The 20,131-nt window shown below is 31.8% G+C and overlaps 1 protein-coding gene and 1 pseudogene across 2 annotated transcripts; both read left to right on the top strand.

Moving 5' to 3' along the window:
• Positions 1-2,216: 2,216 nt before the first annotated feature.
• On the top strand, positions 2,217-4,510 carry LOC124830444 (Protein kinase superfamily protein). The gene has a single exon (XM_047304152.2). The coding sequence runs from the start codon at positions 2,495-2,497 to the stop codon at positions 4,055-4,057; it is 1,563 nt and encodes a 520-aa protein (XP_047160108.2). The 5' UTR covers positions 2,217-2,494; the 3' UTR covers positions 4,058-4,510.
• A 12,898-nt stretch (positions 4,511-17,408) lies between these two features.
• On the top strand, positions 17,409-19,179 carry LOC124842323 (zinc-finger homeodomain protein 2-like; annotated as a pseudogene). Its single transcript, XR_015784379.1, has 2 exons — positions 17,409-18,414; positions 18,708-19,179. The product of XR_015784379.1 is annotated as a zinc-finger homeodomain protein 2-like (transcript).
• The last annotated feature ends 952 nt before the right edge of the window (positions 19,180-20,131 follow it).

Raw genomic sequence — 20,131 nt, 5'->3', positions numbered from 1 at the left:
GTAGTTTTTTTTAACAATTTAAAAATCAAAAACAGAGAATGCGTCCCACACACGTGTAGAATCTTCCTGTGTTTAATATATATATATATATATAATCATATGACTATTATTTTTAGAATGGACGGTTCAAATGGTTAAACACTTACAAACATAATCACTATGATTAAATAATTAAACTTAATACGGATAAATTTATGATAAAACATGATTAATATCCCATGTATCATAATTATATGTCAATATGAAATTCATTTTAAAATTTACAAATATTTATTTATTATTAGAATTTTAAAATTTTTATTAACTTGTATTCTTTATAGATAATCCTGACTTCCTTACTTGTTTAAATGAAATTTTAGGATAAAAGATAATAAAGATAAATATTTAAATTTACATTTTTTATTTTTTTAAACATATTAAGATATTGTTTGACTAAATCTTGACGAATTTGTTTTTGACATTACTTTAAAATATCTCTTACTAAAAAATGTATGTTACGTATTTTATTTTTTATTTTATTCCATATAAGATTTTGTTTAGAGCTATGATAGAAAAAGGTGAAAAAGAATGTGTAGGTGGCAAGAGGAAAAATAAATGTCATTTTTTTTCATTTTGCATTTTATGTAAATTTATTTAAAGGAGCTAACATCAATGTTATAATCCAGCAATCACCAAACTGATGAGCCTCATTTTCCATCGAAATTCATTTGATAGCATGAATTATGTGAAGCTTTTTTCTTCTTCGGTAAACTCTTATTTTCAACAAATGGTTTGGGATACCAAAATTTTATTTACAAGTGTGAATAAATTTAAGGAATCAAATATATTAAAATTAAATAATATATATATTTTAATTATATTTAAATTTGTATATATAAAAAAGAATTGGAAAAACCAATACCCCTTAATTCTGGCTTAAGACCCCCCACTGTTGCCACCTAGAGACGTATAACTTTTCTTTATCTGAAAAAAAAAATCATTCTTATTATAAATATTAGTACTTTAATATCAATCACTCTCTTCTAATTTTCTAATCGAGATTGTCTTCTTAAAGACTTTTAATTTTTTGACCCATTTCTTTCTGGCAACTGGAAAAGTACACGTCAATGGACAGAAATCACGTCTGGTTTTAGAATAATATATTTAGCATAATTAATCAAACCAGTCTTTAAAATAAATACTTTTTTTATTCTATGCTCAATCCCCTATTACAAGTTGATATATCTAAAAATTTGGATAAAAATTTGAATTTCGTTGGTTCAACAAGTTATCGTACAGAAAGATGACAGGGGTAATTAAATCTAAGACGTCGACAAATTATTTAATTTTTTTATGAAATAAAGTTTAGTTAAAATAAAAAATGAAGCAATTTGATCTGAATTCGAAAAAAGACAAAATTATATTATTTTTAAAAAATTAAGATTAAATTGAAAATAATACTAAATATAGAATGATATTGAATATAAAATATTAATAAATGATGTTATCATATGAGATAATAATGATTTCACAGTAAAAGAAATTCTTAGTTAAAGAAAATAAAAAAAAAAATATCACAAATTTACATATAATATATATTATTAACTGTCTATTAATTATTTAAATTATCTTAGAAAATGACTATTATAAACTTATTAAAAAAATATTAAAATTAAACCGAAAAACCTGAACGAAAATACCGATTAAATAAATATTTTAACCTTATTTTTAATTAATATCATCTTTTTATTCCTATGATAGATTGTCACAAGTTATTCGAGTAAACAAAATTTTCCGTCAGATATTAGACTTTTCTGATGCCTAAATATTGTGAAACTCCAAATGATCAAAGTAAATATTATGAAAGTCACATTTTAATTATAAATCTCAGGAGGCCAGTCGGAAATTGCAACGTTATATATAAATGTTTAATATAAATCTTCAATTCTAGAGGCATTGTCTCCAATTTAAACATTAAAGTGGGTTTTTTTTTAATGTATCTACTTATATTTTAAGAACTTTATCTCAATTCATCAATCGCAACATGTCAACATTAGGAATTAAATCCAATTTATATCGAAATCCACTTTAATTTCATTAAACTCAGAGATACCATTCACATTAATCATATATATATATATATATATAAATTAATTAGTTTTCGAATACTAGGGTTTTGTTACGCTGCATTTTTTCATTTAATTATTGAAAAGCAAAGAAGAAGAAGAACAGAGTATTATAAGAGATAATGGAGAAAAAGGAATAAAAAAGTAAAAGCAGAATTAAAGAAAAAGAAAAAGGTAAAAAAAAAAAATGAAGAAGTGTGCGTCCATGTTTGGATTGCATTCACATCGTCCTAAAGCTGGGAATCACTTTGCCACTTTAAAGTTGAAAACACCTTTCTTTCCAGTTATGGGTTTTGGCGCCCCATGTGTTCCCTTTTCCACCGTCACCTCTCTCTCTTCAACTTCTCTTTCTCTCTCATTCCTTCAAACCCATTCCAATTCTCACTCTCATGGGTTACCTCTCTTGCAATGCCCAATCCGCAATCGCCACCTGCGACCCTCACTTTAAGAAGCACAAACCCCTCCCTGCCAAACCAATCCGCCACTTCAACTACGCCGAAATCTCCGCCGCCGCTTCTGGCTTCTCCGCCGATACCTTTCTGGGCAGAGGCAGCCATGGCAGAGTCTACAAAGCTACCCTCGACGGCGGAAAGCTCCTTGCCGCCGTCAAAACAACGAAACTGGTCTCTGCTTCGAAGAACCACTCCACTAAATGCACCGGCTGCGGCAACTGCACCAGTCCAGTGGAGAACGAAATCGAGATCCTCTCTCAAGTTCCGAGCCCCCGCGTGGTGAACCTCATCGGCTTCAGCACCGACCCAAACGGTAACAAATTAATCGTCGTTGAATACATGCCCAACGGTTCGCTCCACGATCTATTACATTCCGTTAGAAAACCTCCCGGTTGGAACCGGAGGGTCCGGTTCGCGGTTCAGGTTGCGAAAGCGGTTCGCGAATTGCACTCTTCCAACCCTCCCGTTATTCACCGCGACGTTAAGTCTTCCAATGTTTTAATCGACGAGAGATGGAACGCGAGGCTCGGTGACTTTGGCCTTGCGTTAAGGGGACACGTGGAGGACGTTCGCGTCAAGTGCACGCCGCCCGCGGGGACGTTAGGGTACCTCGACCCGTGCTATCTGGCGCCGGAGGATCTCAGCGCCAAGAGCGACGTCTTCAGCTTCGGGATCTTGCTGCTGGAGATAATCAGCGGCCGGAACGCCATCGACGTCAATTATAGCCCTCCCTCTATTGTGGACTGGGCGGTGCCGCTGATCAAGCTCGGCGACTTCGCCGGAATCTGTGACCGCCGGATCGGAACGCCGACGGACCCCGCCGTGGTGCGGCAGCTCGCGGTGCTAGCTGCCAGATGCGTGAGATCGAAGGCCGAGAAGCGGCCGTCCATGGCGGAGGTTGTGGAGTGTCTGAATCTGGCAAGGAAGAGGATTCGTGCGTCCCCGGTGTTAATGTCTCTGCGGCGGCGCGTGGCGCGTATGGAGAGCGCGGTGCCGGTGGTGGCGTGGGAGGAGTGTGATGATAATAGTATTAATGACTGTGATAGGAGTGAGAAATTTGTGAGCATGGTGAAAGGTGGGAGTGGGAGCAGAAGGAAGGGGAAAGTATCCAGTGTGTGGGGTGTAGGGTATGGGAGTGAAGCGTCCAATAATAATAAAGTGATAAGGTCAAAGTCCATTGGTTCTTCTTCTGGTTCGGTCAAAGGGAGCTGGGTTAAAATGCAGCCACAGCCAACCGAGCAGGGATTTGGGAGGAGGAAGGTGAGGTTAAAAAAGTCAAAATCTTTGGGGGTTTTGCAAGGTTCTGTACTTTCACATTACAGTGAGAATAATAACAGTTATTATAGTTATAATAATAAGAAGAAGAAGAATAATGGCGATGATGTATCAGTAGTAATTGGGTGTGCAATGGCGAAGTTGGTTGTTACAGATAAGTCAGAAAAGAAAATGGTGGAAAAGCCGTTAGTGAAATTGCATGATGAGAGTGGGAATGTGATTTGAATTGGATTGGATTGTGGCAGCACATGTGGGAGTGGAAAAGGAGATTAAGGTAATGAGATATTTGATGTTTCACCTGCTGTGCCTGTGAGTGTTGCATGATTGGGTTTCAAACTAATTATTTGTGTCTGGAGAAAAGAAGGACCAATGTTTTGCATTGGATCCTTCTCCTCACTCAATCACTCCCTCCATTCCAAGCTACCTCATAGACTACAGATCATTCAACCACATTTGTACTCTGATTTTCTCCCATTAATATTACACCTAAAACACCACAACTCTTCCTGTCCTTTCTTTTTTCTTCTCCACAATGCTGTCTTAATCTCTTTTTTAACATTTTAATACCATTCATTCTTCTGAGATCAAAAATATTACCGAACCTGATTGCCATAAATAGATTAAGATTGAAGGACTCTGTGTCTTTAGTAATATTCTTACTTTTACGTCTTTGATTTACGGTCCATCTTACATGCACATGAGTTCTTACGAATGAATTCTAAAAAACAGGTACGACTGAAGACACAATTATGGTGAGCGGTTAACTCTGGTTGTTGGAAAAATAGTAAAAAATAAATCGAAATGTATGAAAGGACAAATCCTTAATGATCTAACTAGAATCCTAAATGTTAGCTTAGAGATTTCAACTAGAGGGATTGTAAAGTTAAGAATCCATGAATGATAGATTCATGGTGGAGCATTAAACTTACTGACAAAAAATGTCTCCAGTGTTATGTTAGTATAGGCTATATGCAAACTAGGAAATCAACTACCTGCTTCCTTTGTTTTTATATTTTTATCCCAAAACATTGATGTTATGTTCTAGGAATTTTAGTCTAAATACAATACTTCTTCCATTTTAAAATTTTAGTTTTAGAAGAAACCTTGGTTGTTTTGGAATTTTAATATTATATGTTTGTATTAATCAACTTTGATTTTTAGGTTATTTTTAGTGGAACATTATTAACTTTGATTTAAAAAAGAAAGTTGTGGTGGAGTGTCATATATGTTTCTCTTCTATGAAAATGGCAGATAAATTTTTAAGATGAACGGTCATTTTATTCTCCCCAAACCTTGTCATATTAGATTATGTTTTGTACAATAGATATTAAAATTCTAAATTGTACTATTAAAATTCTACTTCTATCAGCTTTAGCGAGTTTTATAATTCATCTGGTACTTCTTAATTGAAAACACGTAATAATAATTTTCATTTTAATTGAATTGAAGATTTCTCAAATTGGTCGTTTTTATTGATCCAATATTACATCTTTTGGATGAAAATTAATATTTGTAATTTGTATAAAATGAAGTTTAGGAACATCTATCTGATGTTAAATGTTATTTCTTTAAAGATTTTAGTATTTATATTTAAATTATTTTTTTCTTGTGAGGAATTATTTTTAACATTAAATATAAGCCGCTTGGTCAACCTCACTATAAATTTTAATAGTATTATGACCTTAGACTTGACCGGTAGCTGTCATAAAGATTTTTTTTTCCAATGTTTAAATTGATTGAGAATTTTCATAAGAATAATTCATTGTCAACAATGAGATTCAAGGTAACATAAATACGAAGATTGAAACAGAGTTTTAAGAAATGTTAATTTAATAAATGTACTGACGGATTAATTGATAGTCAAATGGTTAATCTATCTATTATAGAATGGTCGAGGTCAAAACATATTAAGTTATAAAATTATTTTGATTAAAGATTTAATTACAATTAATTATATTTAGACTGTAATTAGATAGATCTTAATAAAAAAAATGTAATATAAAAGTTTTAAATAGAAGTTTCAAGTGATAAGTTACACATTAATTATATATCTATTATCTTTATTTTCGAAATTAACTTTCGTATTTAAGAACTTTTGACAGGTATCACCGATTGGTATTGATCAATTGGAATTGGATTTAAAATAAAATGTGGAAAACCCTTTACTAAAAAAAAAAAGGTTTGATTCCATATATCAAAATATTTTGGCACCTATTGTAGCATCGATCAAGTATTTGTAGTAATCACATAGTGATCATAGAGAACACAACAAACAATGTCATTGTAGGAGAAGTTTCTGACAACCCGTTGAATCCTATGGATATAATGACGAACTTGCAAAAACAGATGGATGAGATGTAAGAGGGGCTGAGCACCAAGAACTCGGTCCCTTCCACACAACCTCTTCCACTACCAACCAAGCAACATGAGGAACCTGACCAAACGGCCAAGGAAGGTAGCTCAGGAGCTAGTAAGGATCACCCGTTAATCGCAACAGTGAATACGATCAAGATGCTTCCATGCACAACATGGATAATGGAGGTGTCTTTGCTAGACAATTGGAGGATGTTTGTCTTTGACGAGTATGATGGCTCCACTAACCCTGATGAACACCTTAGAATGTTCATGAACCAAATGACACTTTATACCTTTCAGTTTGACACAAAACACAACCCAATGTGTCCTAAATGCTTGCACCCAAACAGGTCGAGGTCGCATGGTGACTACCATTAAGAGGCTTAGTCGCTTACTTGTCGGTCTACCATAACTAATGGTATACAAACTACTTTGTAAGTTATTAGAATATGATCAAACATTGACTCAGACAAGGGAAATGGATCACTCTGGTCCAAGCCCAAGCCCATCCATGTAAGAGCTCATAAACATAATAAATTATATTATAAATAACACAAATATTGAGGTATTTTATTAATGTTCTCATTAATTACACTTAATACTCTTATTCATCTTAGAAAGGATGAATACTTAAGAGGAGGAGGATGAACACTTTGGAGAACAAAAATTGAGAAGTTCTTATAGTTGAATTATTTGTATGATACCTTTTGAATATGTACGAATATTAAATAATAAAATCTTAATTTATATAATTTGACAAACAAATATATTAAATATCCAAACCGTTTAACATTAAATAGCACTATGTAGACTTAGAAAATATTAAGTGTCAACTTATTAAATAATTATAATGAAAAATATTAAAAGGATTACTTAAAAGTAAACTCAACTCTCACTTGACTCAAACTTATTTAATTCATAGTTTAAGTGAATTAAGTCATTAAGAATTTCATATGATATACTTTAATTATATTAAAATATTAAGTTATGGGACAACGAAGAAGATTTGTATTTTAAATATTATATAGTTGTTTTTTTCTAGAATTCCAGTTCGATGTTTGATTTGTTTTTATTAGCCAAATCAATTTAATGTTGATTCTTTGTTATAGCTAGACTAGTAAATAATTATTTTTCATTCTAAATCCAAACATTTTAATTCAAGATTTCACCGTTAACACAAAATTATTTGTAAATTATTTATATTGTGGATTAATTTCACAAATACATTTAATTAATTGAATTATCTCTTTATTATGTGAATATCAATAAGAAATTCATTTATTTATTTTTTGTGTTTTTAAATAATGATGGAATGATATAAATAGAAATTGAATATAGTGATGGAAAATGAAAAAAGTTATATATATATATATATATATATATATATATATAATGCTAAGTGGAAAAATATATTTTAATAATATTTAAGTGTTCTTTTTAAAAGATTGACAAATTATTTAATCTCAATCTATAATTTGAAGGAGAGTAGTCATTATTGATTAACCTGCAAACATTCATTTCATACTTCTCATCTCTCTCTGTTTATTAATTTCTGGCATATCACATTAATCTTATTACTGATGTATTTTTCCTCTTATGGCACTCTATCTAAATATCTACTCCTTTTAAATTATCAACAGTTTATTTTCTTCTACCTAAGATCAGTCAAAACAGATTGAAAAAATAAAATTTCAAGTCATTTCAGCATTTAAAAGAAAAAAACAAGTTAAACTCGTAAATGTAACCTTTTTGTTTCCTCTAATTTTGATAAGAAATGTTGTTTCCCTTTTATTCAGACAACGCTGAACATGCAGATGCTATTGTCTTCTAAGTGTCCTACATAAAAATTGTAGTATTTGTCAAATTCCAATCCCATTAAAAAAAACTAAAATTACTTTAGTTTCTACATTTTTACAAGATTTTTTTATTCAGAAGACCAATTTAAGTTACTGTGATTAATTTTATGTATTTTTCAAAATTAAAAATATTCATGTTACAATCAAGACAATAAAACTAAGTTGATATCATTTAACTAGTTGTACACCACATGTGACGTGGGTATGTTTTGTGTGTGTAATATTCTCTTTGAAATAATTTAATATGCATCATATATGTTATATTCTTTTTATCAAATGTGTTATTCTGTCCGAATGATTTAATATTAGATCCTAATTGCAGGAAAATAAGTCATATTTTTTAATTTAAGAATGTCTATCTTATGTAATTTTTATTTTTATAAATCACGAACAAATTTATAAATAAAAAATACCACATGTACATTTTTTTTATATTTTTTTATAAATAAAAACATCACATATGAACATATTTTATAAATAAAAAATATTACATAATGTTCAATTATCGTTTTCTCTCGTTCACACTTAACCACTAAACAATCTAGTAAAAAAATGAGTGCAATAAAAGATAAAACAAAATAATATCTAGTCTTTTGTTATATTTATGGTGATTCAAAGACTGTAAAAATAAACATTATTTAGAGAAAGTATTTATTGAATTGTCTTCTCTTCATACTTTTATTATGATTTTGTATTCTTATTAAGTTGAATGTTAAAAACTATTTTTTTAAGTATATCTCTATTTGGTACTTAGACATTATGACCAGAATTATTTTTAAAAAGTTCACAAGCTTAACAAAGAGATCTAATCCACAATTCATGACTTTATTTTTTTTATATGAACAACATTTAATAAATTTCTATAAATAAAATATGTAAGAGAACCTGAGTTTTATATAAGATGATAAAGAATGATGAATGTTAATTTGACGTTAAATTTTAAGCATACACTTTTAACTATATTCTCTTTTTAATTATATCTCTTATATTATCTTAACATTATCTCTATTCTTCGTAGAAAATTTCACATCTTTTTTTAATCCGATTTACCTTTATAGATATAAAAAAGGCTATATATAAAGCAGAAAGAGTTTATTTGATTGAAATTTTGGTTAGAGTAGTTTTTTTAATTCCATAGTCTCCAACCTGTGTATGTATTTTTGGATTTGGTTGGATGAATTAGGTTTATTGTATGCATGTGAAATCTAATTAATAATGATGAATCTTGATTAGTCTTCGATAGTAAATATTTCATTTTTTTAATTATTTTTTTGAAACAAAAAGTTTAATATTTTTTAATTTTTTTATTCTTTTTTGAATTACAGTGAAGAATACAAAATTTTCGGTAAGAGATGAGTTTCAATAATAAATTTTTATAAAGAAAAAGTTCATATATTAATGTTTATTAAAATCTATTGCTAAATATTTGGACTTAAATAAATTATATTTGGTAAGATTTATCAACTTTGGACTAAAAATGGGTTTGGTCATAGTCTTATGGGCTCCAATTTAAAGACTACTGGCTACCTTGTTCGTGTAAATTAGTTTGGGAGAAAGGTACAATAATTTATGTTGTTATTAGGTCGCTATACTATTTTCAACAACTCTTTGTTATATCAATATCCTTAGAGGAAAAGAAAGTTATAGATGTTTTTGTTATTAAATTAGTATTAAAATAACCTATAGGTGCTATGTGGAAAACAAACAATTTAAAAAAAAAAATTCATATAATAACATAATTAATGAAATTATAAACGAGATAGAGAATCTGTAAGGGCCTGAAAATGTAAGATTATTGGACCTTAGGTTGAGGTAGTCAGGCCCGTAAAACTAAGGACATCATTAACCAACTTTCCATTCTCTTTCTAGAACTCTTATTTTCCCTAACCTTGTTTTGCCTTGTCTCTATCATTCCCTCACATTCAGCCATTGCATGTTGGATTAGGTGGTGCTCAAGTGACGCGGCGCAGTGAGCTTCGCAACCATCCCATTAGATTTTCCTTCTTCAGCGGGGTTTGGTCGGGTTCTTGCTGTGTGAGACACTGTTAGAGCATTCTAGTGGGGTGTACTGCTCAACTCCAAGGTAAGGGGAGCTAGATATTGTTTTCAATTTTCTTGCAGTATTTGTATGTATGTTAAATTCCTTAATGGGTGTGCTGTTTGGTTTGCTTGTTTAAGCTCTAAAGTAAGTAGGTCATACATGTTGATGTGTGTGATGTATGAAATTATAGCGTGAGGTCTGTAAACTGAATTGGTTGAATCTAGCTGCTATAATTGGGCGTGTTGGAAGTGCTTGGAGTGATGAATCTGTTATAGCTTGAATGAAATGGAAAGTTAAGTGAAATTATGGTGTTTTAGGACAAATTGGGGGGAATGAGGTAGTGATTTTGGGCATTTGGGGCCTAACGTGCAATTGGGTTCTTGGGGCAGTCTTAGCTAGTGTATTGTGACTTGTTTGAGTCACTAAATTGATCAAAATAGGTGCAAAGCAGTAGGAATGGGTTTTGGATCCCTAAGTTGGGAAAATTGGTGTTTTAGAGTTGAATTTGAGTCTTAATCACTTAGAATGGTAGTAGGAATGCTTAGAATCATTTAGATAAGTTTAATTAAGTATAAAACAAGAATTAAGGGTGTTAGAAGTTAGTAAAATGTCTAGGAATGGTTATGTTAGGTGTTGTTCATAATTTTGCAGAAATTCTGCAGAATTATGCAGTTTCGTCGAAAGTGAACTGATAACCGTTCGACCATGCGCTGTTGAGCTTTGGTCTCTTAGGTAGCGTTCGGTCTCGGTAGCGTTCAGTCTCTTAAGTAGCGTTCGGTCTCTTAGGTAGCGTTCGATCTTGATAGCGCTTGATCTTAGGTAGCGTTCGGTCTCTTAGGTAGCGTTCGGTCTTGATAGTGCTTGGTCTTAGGTAGCATTCGGTCGTAGTAGCATTCGGTCTCTCTTAGTGGGCAGTCCTAAATAGTGTTTGGCCACTTCTTCAGTCTTACCTTTTATGGACCGTTCGGTCCTATCCTTTGGGAAGTGAGATATCGTTCGGTCTCCACCATTCACAGGGTGTTCGGTCTTGCTCATTATGTGTTGATGTTTTCCGTTCAGCCTATATTCCTATTTATTCCAGTATGCTATTTTACTTAATTGTTCTAGTTGCTTTAAGGGCTTATGTGTGCATTATCATGTTGGTGTTAAAGTGAAAAGTATCAATATTGGACGTAATTCCATGATCCTCAAGGGGGATACATGGTGGTGCCCTTAGTGTTTAGAATGATTTGCATGATAGCTCAGTCTTGGGGGTTATCCTGAAATTACAATGGTCAATCATTCTCAAGTAGAGAGGATTGAATCATGTCGTGAGTAGTAGCAGGAGGTCCTAGTCTTGGGTGCTTCCAGTATGGCCCAAGGTGAGTGATAACGGACTAACCTCGTGAGTGTGGTAGGGTGAAACCCATTGACAATGGCTTTGCAAAGCAGTAGAGGCCACCACGAGTGCATGACCCGCCATAGCTCGACAATCATTCTAAGTCCGGATAAGTCAAGTTTAAGTGCAACAAGTCATGTGGGTGTAGTGTACTATATTTGTCTTTGATTTCATTTTGTCTGTGACTACTATAACATGATTTTTATATCTAGTTCACCCTTGCTTGTGTGTTTGTGTTTGCTTGGGTATGTTTTTCTTTTGCAATGATCATCCACTTGGATGTGAGCAAAGGCGGATGAGGTGCCTCTAGAGCAGGCTTTGGAGGAAGACGATTCTGCTGCTTAGTCTCTTTAGGATTCTCTTAGTATTTATTTTGAATTACTATTTAGTTGTTGAGGATTTTCCTGGTGATTTCTATCCTTCTGAAATACTCTATTTGCGTTTAAGTTTTAAATCATGTCTCATTTTGAGATGACTATAAGTTTAACTACTTTATTTACAGTCTACTTTAACCGTCCTCTTTTATATAAGTGTTGACTCACTATATTATATGCTTCTATATAATCTGGGATGTTAAATAATCAAACTTAAATATAATACTTGTTTGACAAGACAACTCATTCTGAAAACTTTTAATTATCTCTTTTAAATAAATGACTTCAAGAGTGAATTCTTTTAAAGTCAGGTGCATGAAGAATTTGTTTTAGCTAAATTTGTTTACCTCCAAAAATAATATCATTATTTTTTTATGTATTCTTTGTAGAGAAATAAAACTTATGTTTCGTATGATTAAAATCATAAAAGTGAAAATAATAAAATTACAAAATGGTCTGTCTATATATTCTCACACTTAAATTTGTCAACTTCTGCTACAATGGCCTTAAAAGTAATTTTGAATGAAATTTTAATTTCAGTGATAGAGTTATTTTTAGGTTCTTGGTAATAATAAAATGTTAACATTAATAGTACTTGAAAATTAAGGTAGTTGATTTATATATGTTGAATTGTGATTTGATTCACATGGTTAACTGTGTTTGTGGTTTAGATTGGATAAAATAAAATGTTAGTAAAAGCCCATAAAGAGAGTATGGAAATGAAGCTGCCTTAGACTCTCTTTCACCATACCCTAACTTCGACTTCTTTTATAGTCTTATCAACGTCCATATCCTATTTTTTTTTTTATCATCAAATTTAACATACACCATTCTTAGAAATGTTCCTTTTTAGTAAAATAAAGATAAAAGTTACAGTCATAGAAAAAAAAAACATCAATGCTATTTATATTGCCATCTCTAAAGTTTATTTTATGATTTGACAACATTGAGGTGGAAGAGAAAAAAAGGTGACGAAAAGAAATTGTAAACTGAAACAGAGCCCTAAGCCCAACTAAACACGTTTCTTTTGAGTGATCAGTGTTTATTTTTCGTCACCTTGATCCGCAAAAGCTTTTATTTTTTTGAGAAGAACGCATCAAATGTTCACCACAAATTATTTTTGGAAATGATATAAAAAAAATTAGCAAATTGATTAAAAATTTAAATAGAAAAATGAGTTTTATTATAATTTAAATTAAATAAAAGGCATTGAATATTTTGATATGAAATTGATGTTGAATTTAGATGTTTTAATAGAAAAGGAAAGTAACCCATAGAAGGAAAATGCACGAAAGTTAAGATTGATGGTTGAGTGAATAGAGATTATAGGGTTAAAGAAGGAAAGGACATTGAAGAAATGATGCAGAAAAAGTGGAAGTGAGTGAGATTGAAATGAAAGGATAAGGAGTTGAGAGGGCGTGCGTGTGTTATGTGTTATTTGTTGGGAAAATGGATCGATGTGAAAGCTGGTTTCCAGCCAGCTGACATGAGAGTGACACAACTGCATTTTCTTTTTCTTTCTTTTCCTCTTTTCACTCCTTAAACTTCATTTCTTACAAATCTTATGCGTATAAGTAACAGTAAAACTTAACTTATAAGTTTTAAAATTTGTAATTATTTATATATTATAAATTGTAATTAGTTTTTTATATTTTAAAAAATAAAAAAAATATTAATAAATGATCAGATAATAAATTATACAATAAACCTAATAAAAAATAAAGTTTCGATGATTTTGATATTATTTTAAACTCACAGACTGATTTGTAAAATAAAATTTACATGTATTTATATATTATAAATCTATCTAATTTATTTCTAATTAATGGAGGTGGAATTTTCAACACTTATTAATAATATATTATTTTGATTTATGTACAAAGAATTAACATTACTCAAAATTAAAATTTTAAGATAATTAATTTTTAGGTTTTTTTTCACTTGTATATTATTTGATTTTATTATCTTTACTGTAATAAATATAGATTTACACCTAAATTTTTAACTATACACTTTAAATACGATTAATTTATAATATATAAAAAATAACAAAATTTATATAGTTAAGTGATACCTTGATTAAAATGAATTAAACTTAAATTGTACTATTAATCTTATTAATTGTATCTTTTACTCTCCTTTTTCTACCTAATAGGTGCAAAATGAAGATGTTAAAAACCATACGATTTTATGTTTAAATATTTTTCTAACGACATAGTTTTGAATGATTAAAAATATTTATAAGTTTTTATAACCATGTTATTCATGGTGTTAGCTGACTTGCTGGTCTTTAAAACCTCTATATATAAAACAAAAAAGATACGAATAATTTTTGGTAAAAGATTTCCTCCAACGAAGTTTACCTAATCTTAGTGGAGACATTAATTTAAACATGAAATTTTGTTTTCATTTTTTTTCATCTATTTTGGCACGTTTTAAACAGAATAAAAGAAAAAATATGAGGTAATTTATAATTGGTTGGTACTATAAAAACCGTATTGATAATATACTGTTTTTTTAATAATTAAAAAAAAATGATGTATTTTACAGCTTGAATTGTCTTTTTCATTTTACAGGCTGTATCTAATATTTACTACACTTTTTGTTTGCACATAGCTTCTAACGGTAAACTGGTTGAGAGAATATCCTTAGGTTACCTTTGGTTGGACAAATTTTGGAAACCAGTAAGATGAGTGGATCAAAAACTTCCACCTTTTTCTTATCCTTATATTGTTAATATAGGAAAATTTAAAAACAAAAAATTAAACCATGGGGTAAACAAATTTTTATATATACTGAATCCTCCTTTATTTTATAGTTTTTTTTTGTCAAGAGTGCTTATATTATTATTTACACATGTTTCTCTCTCTCTCTCTCTCTCTCTCTCTCTCTCTCTCTCTCTCTATATATATATATATATATATATATATATATATTATTATTTTTTAATTATGTCACTTTCTACTATATTTTTCTCTTCCAACAATTTTGTTTAATACTAGTTAAAGTTCTCACTGTCACAATGGGCTAAGTTAATTTTAGCTCATTAAATACATATGTTGGTATCACAATAAACTCAGTACATCACATTTTATTGAGTTCATCCAAATATACAAGTGATTAATATGAAGGTTATAATGATATATTATATTGGGCCTATTAATTAATTGAGAATTATGAAAAATCTAGATATAATTGATTACGAACAAAATCAAATTATTGGTTCCAAGTTAGCTAGTCCTCATTTTTATCCAATTGTAATAAAAATATGTATTAACAAATAAGAATAGAAAAACAGCTATTACTAAAATAAAAAATAATACATGATTCTATGCAACTTCTTTATTTTTAATTACATGCATACATACTCTTTGTTAAATTAATAATATAGTAAGAACCTAGAATCGTGAACTACAGCAATAAAAAAAAGGTGACAAGGACTTCTTTTTAAATTTATATATATATATATATATATATATATATATATATATATATATATATATATATATATATACACACACACACACATAATTGCATGTAAGAAGGTATCTATGTAAAAGGGAAATCTTGAATTTTTGTAGGTGAGAATAATTAGTGATGAAAGATGTCACATATTTCGATATGAAATGAATAGAGTCATAGGATATCTACTATTATATTGTTGACCCCATTCTGTCAAGATACAGTTAGGTGTGTGAAATAAAGTGCTAGGTTTCTGTGAGGCTTCTTCTCTAACTAGCTCACACATTTACCATATCTTAGCAATTAAATAATTTCAAGAACCACTCTTGCATGATCGAACTCTATCTAAAAACCTAAATTCAGGTTAACATTCACGTGCATCGCCATAGATTCCAGCTTTCCACAAGTTACAGCTGAAACTCCTACAAATTCATTTCCAATTATTTGCAATTTTTTAACTATACAATGCCTAATTAATCTAAAAATTCCAACATATTTGAAGAAATATGCATGTGAGGGAAGAAGAAAATGGTAATTTGTTAGATAAAGGTTTATGTTTATTCATTAAGTTGTATTGTAGGGGTGGCATGCATGCATTTGGCTTTCGTAACAGTATAAAATTAATAGTTACAACAATAATAATTATTTACTATTATAATAATACTTGCAATATAGTGATTGTGTCAACAAAAGGATATAGTATGCAATATATTAGGTTATATATATTGAATTTCGATAAACATGTATTCCAACTAGTATCCTGAAGATAATATCTTTAGAGTCAATAATTGTATTTAGGATATTATTATTTAGAGCTTAAAAATTATTACAACTTTGACTTTAAAAAATCTAAAAAAAATTAAAATGCTTTTTTTATCTCAATTTCCAAAGAAGATAAGACTATTAGGTTTATCAAAAATAAATATACATATTGAAATGAATCGATAAACGTGTATTTATTGTAAAATTACACGTGTTATGTGGTGAATGGTGGTTCAATAAAACCACTAATCAAACTTTTTTAACCAAAAATGTCAAACAAATATACATTTATATTAACTCTCACGAAACCTAATAAGCTCACATGTTCATCGATAATTGGAACAGTGATCAGTAACAAAAGGAAGAAAGAAATTATATAACATGAGATTACTATGAGAATTTTTTTATGACGCCTAGTTCTATTATCTATTTTACAACCGAACTCAGTGTAAAATGATAGTAATAAATTTAAGGAATACAGATATGAATTAAAAATAATAATTTAATATTTAGCAGAATAGGAGAAGAGAAGATAGAAAATGGTGATAGATGAGTGATGTCATGTGATGTCGGAAGAGGAGGGCACGTAGGCAGCTCCCATGAATGCCGACAGATTAATTTTTCCGATGACAGGTCGGTGTCCTAAGTTTATGGGGCCTCTCATCCTTTCTCTTCAACTATAATTATTCTTCATGCACCACTCCATACTTTTTCCACTCTTCTATTCCCATTAAACTCTTACTATGTAATACTGGGTGAGATTCACCATCTTAATATATGGATTTAAAATAAAAAAAAAACTAAAAAAAAAAGATTTCATATAAAATATTATTTCTAGTAAAAATTAGTATTTTCAATGTACCTCTTTGAAAAACGGGTAGGTCCCATGTGTCTTTTTACATGTCCAATAAATCCAAAATATATGATGTATTATTTTCTTTGTTCTGTTATGATTGTAAAAATATTGGTGTTACTGAAAAAAAGTATATTGGAAGAATGTATATGGAAAAAGTAAAAGATAAAAAAAGGGGGTTAAAGTAAAAGTGAATGTGTGTGTGAAGATGATAGATGCAGATGTTAATGTAATGGCAAGTATTTGAAAGGCTTTCGAGAGTGAGACACCTCTTTTTCTGCAGACGGGTCATTGATGACCACATCCTCTGCTCCTCTCTTATCTTCAACTGCGACTTCAAACAAATTAATATTACTATCTTAATATAAAATCTCTTAAATTCAATTAATTAATTAATAATTAGTATTTATTAGGAGTAATATAAAATGATAAAAGAAAAGCAGGAGTATCTTACTTATACTTATTATCCATTGCGGTGGGTTATGACTTCATCATTCAATTCAATTGACTCGGCTCTTCCTCTCTCTCGGCTACAATACTTGATTGTAGATCTTTCTCTGCTACTCCCATCTCCAGCACACACCAAACATCCCAAATAAAACACAAAAATTTATTTATTTATTAGTAAATTTATTTTATTCTGCTTTTACGAAAGTGGAGAGCGATATGGAATTTGACGACCACGAAGAGCAGGAGGAGGAAGAAGAAGAGGAAGAGGAGGAGGAAGAGGAAATGGGATTCTCAGTGGCGGCGCCGGGTTACGATTCCTTCGGAAACGCGGCGCCCAGGTCTAAAATGAGCGCAGCTGAGGGAGTTCCGGCCACCGTTAACTCCGGTCGCAAAGGCGGCTCCGCGGGGACGAGCAGATACAGAGAATGTCAGAAGAATCATGCCGTCAGCATCGGCGGTCACGCCGTCGATGGCTGCTGCGAGTTCTTGGCCGCAGGAGAGGACGGCACGCTGGAGGCCGTAATTTGCGCGGCCTGTAATTGCCACCGCAATTTTCACCGCAAGGAGATCGACGGCGAAATCAGCTCTTACCAACTGCGCTCGCAGCCGCAGCCCCAGCCGCAACCGCTGCATCCTCAGTATCACCACCAATTCTCCCCTTACTACCACCGCGGGCCACCACCTTCCTCCGCGGGATACCTCCACCCCCACCACCTGTTAACCACTCCGGTGTCGCAGCATCGGCCTTTGGCTCTACCACCGCTGGCTTCGGGAGGAGTGTTCAGTAGAGAAGAGGAGGACATGTCAAACCCCAGCTCGAGCGGCGGCGGAGGTGGCGGTTTTGGTGGTGGTGGTAGCGGCAGTGGAACGAAGAAGAGGTTTAGGACAAAATTCACGCAGGAGCAGAAGGATAAGATGCTGGCATTTGCGGAGAAGCTAGGGTGGAGAATTCAGAAGCACGACGAAGCTGCCGTGGAACAATTCTGCGCTGAAACTTGTGTGAAGAGACACGTGCTGAAGGTCTGGATGCACAATAACAAACACACTCTAGGTAAGAAACCCTAATTTTCAGTCTTCAATTTCTCTCTTTCAGTTTTTAGGCCCATATCCTAGATTTTAGTCTGAATAGAGGGAAGCAAAGTGGTGTTATTATTTAATTTGTATTCTAAAATAAGTTTAGCTAATGGAGATCTGGTTAGGGTTAATTCACACTCATTCTTCCCCCAACAAGCTTATTTTTTGTTTGATATATTATATATATATATATATATATACACACACATGATGTGACGATGATGAGATTGTGGTTGTTGGTGATTTGCGGTTGTTATGTGTGTCTTCTAGCTAATTCAGAGCAACGTTCAGCTGGGAATGGATCGAATCACTTGAACAGCTCCACCGTAATTGAGAATTCTGAACTCTCCTAAGGGAGATTAACGAAATAAAGACAAAGAACTAAAGTTGGAAGTTGATGGAAGGGTTTGCAATTGTTGATGATATCAGAATCAGAATGATCAGTGATGGTGAGGTAGGGGAGTATCGAACGGAAGTATGGGGATGAGCGCAGAGAATAATTTGCAACACTGGTTGTATTTATCGTGCGTGGAATGCAAGTGCAAAGCTGTTTTAAGTTACTACTTTGCTATGTTTCTTCACATTTGTCGTCTTCTTTTCCTGTTTTTCCTCCTAACACCACCCTACCTTTATTCTCCTTTCTCTCTCATATTAATGTCTCTTCTTCTTTCTTTCTTCATTGCTGGACCTCAAACTTCACAAACCATTTAATAATCACTCTAACCTTCTTATTCAACCTTCATCCTATATCTTTCCAATATTTTATGTTCCTTTTCACCGTATTTTCACTTCATTTCTGCTGCTTAATCTGTATTTTTTTTCTTAACAATGCTTAAAAAGAGTGTTTGCTCCGTTTATCATATCATTCGGAATACTAATTTAAATCTTATTCCGCATGTGTGAAAAAGCGAGAAAAGTAATCCCAACACTACGAGTGGGCGTTTCACGCGGCAAACTCGTACACTGTTTGCCTGTTGCGTCGCAGATCACAGTCTTGCAGACCAGACATGCAGACTTTTTCTGATTTTGATAACACTGCACCACGTTAATGCTGCTCTGTGCACTTTTCCTTAACTACTGTTTTCTCCTCTTTTTCTTTAACTTTCTCGTTAACTATGTTCAACCATTTCCCATTTTTTAACCACACACAAAACTTTAGGTTTATATTCGAACGCTGTTAATCACTAAACTGGCTGCATATTTGTATATATATATAAATGTTACTATTTCTACGCATGATAATCATCTTTTCAGTTCTAAGAGTTGAAAATGCAGTAAAAGATTCTACATCTTTATGTAGTGCCAGTACAGACATTAACGAGACTGAATAACTTGTTTGTAATAAGTTCTTACCATATGTGTTTCTTTGTTGTTTCTTTTCTTTTCAGTTTATATATGCGGATAATTCCCTCCGTTGGCAAGCTTTTTTATGCTTAAAGATCACCTTTCAGAATGCTGTTTTTCCTCTTCTTTTGAAATGAAAAGCCAAAGTGTGAAAGTAATTTTTTATTTTGATTGGTCTATTTACTGTTTTTTTGTGTGCCGTATTTATTTTTAATATATTGAACATATGATAGACAATTTTTTTACTGGGAGCTCTCTGAAATGAGAATAGACAAGACAAGTCTATCAAAAACAATTTTTTTAAATTTCTTTTGGGTTTCTGATTCCTTTTGAATGGTCCTGTAGAACTT

This window comes from Vigna umbellata, chromosome 2 (genome assembly GCF_029865625.1).
Source record: "Vigna umbellata cultivar VRB3 chromosome 2, Vumbellata_1.0, whole genome shotgun sequence".
Taxonomy (NCBI): domain Eukaryota; kingdom Viridiplantae; phylum Streptophyta; class Magnoliopsida; order Fabales; family Fabaceae; genus Vigna; species Vigna umbellata.
The sequence above is the reverse complement of the archived record's forward strand: the minus strand, read 5'-3'. Positions and strand labels throughout refer to the sequence as shown.

What these genes read in the sequence shown, in the direction of transcription:
- LOC124830444 (XM_047304152.2), top strand. Translation starts at nt 2,495, where the DNA reads ATGGGTTACCTCTCTTGCAATGCCCAATCCGCAATCGCCACCTGCGAC.